An 8,934-nucleotide genomic window follows, 5' to 3' on the forward strand; every position below is an offset into this window, starting at 1 on the left:
AGGTGACATCATTGATGGCGTCAAGTGTGGCGGCGGTAGTGAGGTTGGCCCAGGATCGGACATTGTTTCGTTCTGCTGTGCATGGGGTCGCTATGGGTCGGTTCCGACTCCATGGCACCTGACAACAACAAGAGGCCAAGCATTCTTTTTACTTAGTTTGACCACAAAAAGATGATTCTCGTAAAATATCTATATTTTATTGTGAGCTGGATTGAACGTAGATTGCTTTCACTCCTTCTCCACCACCATAATTTCCCTAGTTTGTCTTCTCAGCCTCTAATCTGTGTCCCTCCTGATGTGCCTGCCTCTAACCCTCCTGGTCCCTTCATCCCTTTTTCACCATGCCCACCTCCATAGGCCAAGACTCTCACCACAGCCCAGACTTCACCAGTCTCCTTCTATCCCAGACTCTCTTTTCACCCATCCAAATACATGAAGAGCTCCTGATCTCATTGTTCTTCTCCCCTCAGGATTTCAGCTTCCACAGAGATGGCCCATTTGACCCCTAGCTTTCACCCTCCCTCCTCCTTCCTGATGTCAGCTAGCGCGGTTCATGGCCACATCACTCAGGGCTGTCACATTCACAACGGAACAACCTCCCCATTTACCACTCCGGAGTGTATCTCCTTGCCTGCCCTCTACCTCTCCTCGTTCTCTCCTCAGCACTGCCCATTTCTCCCAAACATTACCTTCTTGCAAGCTACACTGGGCTTGACAATGGCAGGCTGCCAGTCCCTCAAGCCTCTTCTCTCTTTCTTCCTGGACACCCAGCTAAATTCAGTTTCTAGTTCTCATTACACTATTATTGTCCCAGCCCACTGCATCTCTCTCCAGCTCATTGGCTTCCTGTACACTTACACACAGTCACATTTTGGCAGAAATCCCTATGATCACTGTACTGGAACACTGCCTCTCATCCTGAGTGTGTTTCAGGAAGCTGGGTCTGGAGAGTTTAGGAATGGCTTTGATCAACTTCCTTCGTTTTGCAAGGTAGGATAGGTGTGACTGAGTGTCATCTTAACCATACATGTGGCAGTGTAACTTGGCTGCAGATAATAAAGTATCGGTGGAAATCATACGGGTCTCAGCACAAAACTGTCCACACACACTTGTGCATGTATCTTCCAGTTGACAGCTCAGAACTCTATAGGAGACATTTTTCACTGAAAAAAATGGACAAGCTGCTGGAGTTTGTGAAGGGCTTCATGCTGTATAGCACAACAGCATCCTGTGGGATTAAAGTGGTTGAGAAATTAGGGATATGGAACAGCAGCACTGGCTAGAACTGCTCAGAAAAGTGTCAAGGAGGACAAGGGGCAGGAACTAAGGCCTGCAGTGCTAACAAGTGAGGCCAGGCAGGAGCTCCCACATCCTGACTGATCACTGTAGCCATGCAGCCAGAAGGTAAATCTGAAGTACCCAGATAACAAAGACAATTAGATTTGACACAATTACAATTAAGGCTTTATATATCAAGGGGATTCCACTCTCAAGTCAATCTGTTTAGTAATCTTACTTCCTACAGGAGAAGGTCTAGCAAGCTCATGTGTCAAGAAGCAGCAGATCCTGTAGGAAAGAGCTTGGGCTCAGAAGTTCAACTAGATGGAGTCAAGTTTTGGCAAGCTGTGTGGACTGGAATAAGTCACATGATGCTGTTGTGCTATACAGCATGAAGCCCCTCACAAACTCCAGCGGCTTGTCCATTTTTTTACCTCTCCAAGTCTGAGTTTTTCATTGGTAAAATGGGAGTATTACCACTCACCTTATACAGCTGTAGTGAGGACTAGATATGCTCTGTACTAAGTGTGTGGCACCTGGTAGGATTCTCCTCTTTCCCGTGATCATTTTTAGCCATAGTTAGAGGAATCTGAGGCTCCCATCATAAAGAATAAGCCTTGCCTCCCAGCAGCCACATTTTAGTTCACTGTCAAGAACCACACTCTGAGCTGTTAAACGATACTGTAAGTCCAAAATGGTGGGTCTTTGTTAAATGACCTTAATGATGCACTGATGCAAGGACAGTTGTGCTCTGTAGTTCTAACCAAGTTTAGAAACGAAACCCAAGACACCATGTGACAAGAGAAGCAGATGCATCTATGACCAGTGAAGGGGCACCAAAGACTGCCAATAGTCACCAGAAACTAGAAGAAAGACATGGAAAAGTTCTCTCAAAAGAACTGATAAGACTGCGAGTTTGATTTGGACTTCTAGCTTTCAGAACTGTGAAAAAATAAATTCATGTTCTTTACAGACAGAAAAAAAAAAAGACATGAAGAAAGAAAAGTGGCTCCAAAGTACCCTACAAGATAGGAAGTTTAGTAGTTGAGGATTTCCTAACTGGTCCACCAAGTTCTAAGATTCTGTTACATTATAACAGCAAGCTGCCTAACACCAACCCAAACCTACATCCCTCTCTGAGGACTTATGATAGCAGCAGCTATCATTTGAAAATAAAATCACTCCTTACAGGTCAACTCATAATATATGGGGGGGGGGTCAAAAAAATTCATGGAAAAATAGAACTAAACAATAATGGCAATTTCCCACAAACTTTTAGAACTTTTACCCCCTACCCCCATATATCCTCAGCTAAACTGCACTAAGATGCACACATTCACCAACAGGTTGTCCACCCAGGGATGCTTTGTGTCATTATGCCACAAATTCATTTTCCAAGCGCCATGTCTTTTGGGGTTCTTATATCAAAGGGGAGACAGTCACAGGTGACTTATAATTGGCTCCCTTACAAAAGGATAAATAGGTCTTATCTCCCTAAAGCAGGATTAAAACCTTCAACAATATCAAGAGACCCAACTTAACGTGTTGTTTCATAAAAATAATAGTTTGTTGTTTTTTCTTTATTCTATTTCAGTGATGTGGCATGGAAGCGGAAGAAGCAGCTTGAAGAATCTGGACCAACAGCCACCAAGTCAATTCTGACTCATGGCGACCCCATGTCAGAGTACAATTGTGCCCCAAAAGCTTTTCAATGGATGTTTTTTAAGAAGCACACCACCAGGCTTTTTTTCCAAGGAGACTTGAACCTCTAACTTTTTGACTAGCAGTCAAGCTTGTAAACCATGAAATCATCCAGAGACTCCAGAATCTGCACACACTCTTTATATACCGTCAGCCAATGTGCTGTGGTTAGCTTACCCTCCACCACACTGCTTCTCTTCCTCCCCCAACCTAACATACCTCTTTGGAGCACCAGGCACATTTGGGGTGGATGAGCAGACACTCTTCACACGAGATAGCACTTCCACTAGTGCATATGTTGAGACCTTCAAAGCAAGATAAAGATTTGCCATTTAGTTTCTGCTATAAATCTATGAATAAAGTCTTTGAATGGGTCGGTGAGAAATAACTTCATTTTTTACCAGACATCTTTCCAAAGCTGAAAAAGGTACAGGCCTCAATGCTAACTGCAGATCAAGGCTCATTTGCCAAAGCTAAACATTTACACTTTTCTAAGCATCCATAAACCTAGTACACTTGTGTTGCTGTTGTGTGCCATCTAATCAACCCTAATTCATAGTGACCCTATGGGACTGAATAGAACTGCCCTATAGGGTTTCCGTAGTGGTTACAAATCGGGCTGCAAACCACAAGGTCAGCAGTTCAAAACTACCAGCTGCTCCACAGGAGAAAGAGGAGGCTTTCTGCTCCCGTAAAGATTTACAGCCTCGGAAACCCTGTACAGGGTCGCTATGGGTCAAAACCGACTCGACGGCACTTAACAACAACATAAGGTTTCCAAAGCTGTAAATCTTTTGGGAGCATATCATATAGTCTTTTCTCTCTTGGAGTAGCTGGTAGGGTTTGAACCACCAATCTTCTGGGTTAGCAGTCAATCACTTTAGCCATCAGTAAACCAGAACTTCTTATAGCTGCATGAGGGGACTTCAAAAAGTTCATGGAAATTTTTCAGTATCTTTTAACTCCATTTTTCCATTAAATTTTGAAGCCCCTTCGTATTAGCAACTCCCATGTCTTTGACTCACTGGGATTTCTACTCCTTCTTCTCATAACATATCAGATCCTCTATCACTGAACATTCAACAGCTGATTGAGAATAGTGCAAGAGTGAAAAGGAAAAAAGAAAAAGAACAAGAAACAGATTCATGTGATTCAGGCAGAGGAAAAGAACATTCTAAGTCAAATACTATCAAATCATAATCTGTAGTGTGTGGAAGAATCCAGCACACTCCCAGAAGAAGAATGTATCCCAGGAATAAAATGTGGGGTTAGGAAGTCCTGTAACTCTCAAATCTATCAATGCATTTATCCCTGGTAAGAAAAACTCTATCATTACTTCAGTAGGTACTGAAAAAGCATTTGATAAAATTCAAATTTTATCCGAAACAAAAATCAGAAACTAAAACTCAGAAGAAATTACTTTATCATTGTAAATTTTCCTTATTTTAAAACCTAGCTCAGTTCACCTTTTCCTACTCCAAGTACCACAGTCTAGGCAGGGGTCTCCAGGGACAGACCCTATGTGGTGGCAAGGTTAAGCCCACTGTCCAGCCTCTTGTCCCAGCAGCTTAGATATCCTGGGTGAAATTTACCATCCTTTTATCTTCCATCCTCTCTGAAACACCCAAGGCAGATTTATTTAGAGTGGAACTTGTTAGTTTTTCTCTGAATGAAAACGACTGGTACTCACATCACTAATAAATCTCTTCTGACGGTTGTCTTGAAAGTAAAGAGAAAGGGAGAGAGCTATATTGGGTGAATGGAAAGAAATCTAAGGACACTGATCCTAGGAACATGACCTCAGATATTAAAAGTGGGAGAAATTAAGGAAAAGGGGGAAAAAGAGTTGAGAAGATTAACAAAAGAATAGAGGGGAAGAGGAGGAGAAAATACAGGGAAGTGGGAGATTGTTCCCTAGCCCCATGAAGCACCATACAGATGTTTAATGTAAAGACATCTTGAAACTAATATTCTGCTAATTTTAACTCCCTTCTCCTTTTTTACTGGCAGCAAAATCCCACAGAAATATTAAATAGCAAAAGAGTTGACTAGACTGAGTGGGAGTGGAATAGGAAGCTGCACCGTCTCACTCCATGGGGCATTAGAGAGAAGAAATGCCATCATGGAAGCTGGGACAAAAGGGGAGGTGCTGGAAAGAAAGAAGAACAGTATTATGGAAACCTAGCCCTGAATCCTGGGGCCCTTCCTCACCACAAGTCATCTCCCCAATAGGACCCGTGGCCCCCAAGACTGGCATTTCTTAGACATAATCTCATTGCCAGGCTTGCAGGAGGGAGCCCCAGGTGCTGCACTAGACCTGGAACACATTCTCTAAGAGAAACTTTTGTACTAGGTGGACCCATTCATCGTGCATAACCTCTTGTTAATAGGAATGGACCTTCCCAGGTCCAAACATTGACCAGAAGGACTCCAAACACATCTGCTGGGAAGGTGGGCCTGCCTCCTACACTCTTTGACAAGCTCCCTTCAATTTAAAATGAATCTGCCTAGAAATTTGCTTCAATGTATATAATCATTTCTACAAAACTATGAAACTGCTAAACCTTGGAGTTACAAGTTGTTTGAAGATAAACTAGTCAAATTGCCTCATTATTACTTTTTTAAAAAATAGGTAAAAGACTGAGAAAATGACTTGAAACAAGGAAACCTGTCTCAAAGGTCAGAAAGGGTCCTGCCCACATGGGATGCCTGCCTGGTGTTCCTGTCCACTCCAGACAGAAGAGCAAGGCCCATGTTCTCCAGGGTCATCTGGAGGAGACTAACTGCCTCTCACTCAGAAAGGAATTCAAGGGTGTGGTGGAGGGTCAGAGAAAAAGAGGAAGACCCCCAGTGAGATGGATTGGCAAAGTGGCAGCAACCATGGACTCAAGTGTGGCAGCAATAGTGAGGTTGGCCCAGGACCAGGCAGTGTTTCATTCTGCTGGGCATAGGGCTGCTATGGCACCTAACAACAACAACAAGGGATTGAATTGTGTGTCCCCTCACCAAATCTTGTAAATCCTAAATCCTATATACCTGTGGATATGATTCCTTTTGGGAACAGAATTCTTTGTTATGTTAATGAAGCCATACCAGTGTAGGGTGCATCTTAACAGACTGGGCACAAAGAAGCCAGAACAAATGAGGGAAAGATAGCAACCATGAAGAGATCACTAAGGGAACACCAAGAAGAGCCATGGTGGTTGAGTGCTGTCACTCATCGTGACCCTGTACGTAGGGGATTTCTTTATGGGAGCAAAAAACCTCATATTTCTCGCATGGACCAGCTGGCAGACTCAAACTGCTGACCTTGTGGTTCGCAGTCCTGCTAGCAATCCATTTTGCTATCAGGGATCCTTAAGAAGAACAGTAGAGACATAAAAGACAAGGATCTTCCTCCAGAGCCAATATAAAAAGTCTTGCTCTAAATTCAGACTAGCCTCCTAAACTAGGAAAATTTCTGTTTGTTAAATCCACTGAGTGTGGCATTTCTGTTGTACTGCTGTACTAAGAAATTGAGACAGATGTCAAATGCCTCATGTCTATGGCTGCTCAAATTTATATAAAGCTACAAGCTTTATATTACTGCCCCCAAAGTACTTTTACTACACTCAACATGGTTGTCCTAAAATAAGATTGTTGTGGGGGCAAATTCAAATTTAACAAAGCCAACATTGAGTAGTAGGCTGGAGCTACTGGAGCTACTGAGATGAATGGCCAGGCCCTTCTCCCTGGGAACTCTCAGTCTGCCAGTAGCAAACAGGAACTCTACTAACCCAAACCATCAGCAGTATAGTATGCTGACACATGCCATCAATGCCAGAGTTCCTCCCTTCAGCATCTCTTCCTCTCCCCACCTATTAATATTTCAGATAGTCTGGACTTGGCTGAATGAATCACTGGGCAACAATAATCATTTTAAAAGGAAGGAAGTAATGAATTAAAAGTTAAGCAGCTAGAGTTCATAATGTCAGAGTGTTGTGTCTAGGTCATGGAAATAGGCACTAGCAGCACAAATGATGGCCATTGTTCAGTTATCTGTTTGCAGAGTGAATGATTCCAAGTTCAACTTCAACTCCCTACAGCCCTTTTTCCTAATGGCTATGAAGCTGAATTTACTGCAAACCATAATCTAAAAATACTCCTTCCTTCCAAAAGTCATTGACTTACTCCTTCTTCCATCAAACATATACAAGCAGCCACCATGTCCAGCTGGCTGTTCCTTCAATATGTATGGTATGCTGCCTCCGAATCCAACTCTTGTTGCCTGCCCTTCTCCAGTCCCACACAATCCAAGCCAGGCCCTCCAAGCAGAGGTCTGAATCCCTGCAGTGGTTCCTGGCTGGCCTCCCCACTGCTGTCTACCTTCCTGTCCAAGGTCAGACAACTCTTACTAAAGTACACAGCCAGAAGTTTGAGGTTTCTGATTGCAAACATTCAATGGGATAACAGAAATAGATTGCTGTTAGCTGTTAACCAGTCAGCACAAAACTCACAGTGACCCAGTGCATAATGGAACACAAAGCTGCCCAGGAAGCTCAGCTTGATGGCGGATGACGCAGAAAGACTATGCAGACCCCTATTAACGAAAGCATGGAGGTGGAGTGGGGTAAAACAGATTCAGAGGATCATTCCAGGACTCTGAACTTCAAGTAAGGAGATGAATAAGTGGTTGGAGTGTTACTGGGAGTAAGATTTAGGTTACTTCTGATCCAGGGCGGCCAGCGGGTGCCACGGGAGTCATTGTGAATGGCAGTGAGTGGAGAAAGGGACAAGAAAGTACTCCCAGTGCAGAAAGCTGAAACAGAGGGGTGAGAGCCTTTTTCATTTCCTTATCATGGTTTTTCTTCTGCTCTGTCTACTCATCTCACTGATGACCAGAGGGGAGACTTGTTCAAGTAAACACCCCCAGAGAAGGTCCTATACCACATGCACAAGGTTTTGTGATGCACAGAACAATTGGCACTGTTCTGTGCTGCTCAGGGGAAGGATTTGCACTGGGCACAGGCAGAGGCAGAAGAAAGAAACTGATCCAGGAGTCTCCTCCAAAGTGGATCTGGCTAGCTCTGGGCTGGTTCTCTTTAGGAGAGACAGATAAATAGACTTGGGGAGGTGGGGGCCTGGGCCCAATGGGAACATCGTGGAATTTCACAGTTGGCTTCGAAGGCAAGATTATATTGGGGGGTGGGGTCGCAAAAGAATTACTCATATTTCCCCATGACTTTCCTTTTTCTCTTTTGTTTTTTTCTGGGTTGCCTAGCTTTATATGTATTTTTTTCCTGGGTTTTTATGACATTTGACTATGGTGTTTAGTCTTGAATTTTGGTCTTGCTATTATTTTGTGGGAGAGTTTCTCTTCATCCCTTACTTGACAAGAGACAGCAACTGTGTCAATGCAGCCAAGCTACAACTTCACCCTGGAAAACTCCACCAATAAGGCAATAGCCAATACCAGCTGCTATACACCAGAGAGAACATATTCTACAACCAGCATCTGCTAAAAACGCCCTGAAGGGAGCTGCAAGAGCAGTGAACACAGAGAAGTTCATCTCCTGATCAGACCTACCAGAAGGCAATTTGAGTGTGCTTAAAAATCATATATTCATCTAATTAATACAAATACAACACCAACACAATGCCTAAAAAGAAGCAAGAAATTTCTGCTCACATACACAAACAAGGCAAAGTATCTCAAACAAACAACCAAGAAGAGATAGGAGAGTGAAGAGGTTTGGGAATTGTCTGAAAGGGAATTTAGGCAAATGATATTGGGGTGCATCCAAATGTTACACATAAAAATTGAGGAAAAAAAGAAAAAAGTCAGAAAAGTGCTACAGGAACAATCAAATAGAACATATACACCATTGGAGTCAATACAAAACTTGCAAAAAGAGGTCCAGATCATTAATACTAAAATATCAGAAATGGACAGAACACTGAAAGGGTGAAGGAGTT

General features: G+C 43.1%; 1 protein-coding gene across 1 annotated transcript in view; it reads right to left on the minus strand.

Annotated features, from left to right (window-relative positions):
* ITGB5 (integrin, beta 5) overlaps positions 1-4,217 on the minus strand; it is a gene marked incomplete at its 5' end in the record, with an annotated part of 195,936 nt that extends 191,719 nt beyond the window's left edge. The window contains 2 exons of the mRNA XM_006869428.1: positions 3,199-3,293; positions 4,190-4,217. Coding sequence (XP_006869490.1) covers positions 3,199-3,293; positions 4,190-4,217 — 123 coding nt within the window. The remainder of the gene's footprint in view (positions 1-3,198; positions 3,294-4,189) is intronic.
* Between the last annotated feature and the right edge of the window lie 4,717 nt (positions 4,218-8,934).

The sequence above is a fragment of the Chrysochloris asiatica genome, unplaced genomic scaffold (genome assembly GCF_000296735.1).
Source record: "Chrysochloris asiatica unplaced genomic scaffold, ChrAsi1.0 scaffold00130, whole genome shotgun sequence".
NCBI classification, from domain to species: Eukaryota; Metazoa; Chordata; class Mammalia; order Afrosoricida; family Chrysochloridae; genus Chrysochloris; species Chrysochloris asiatica.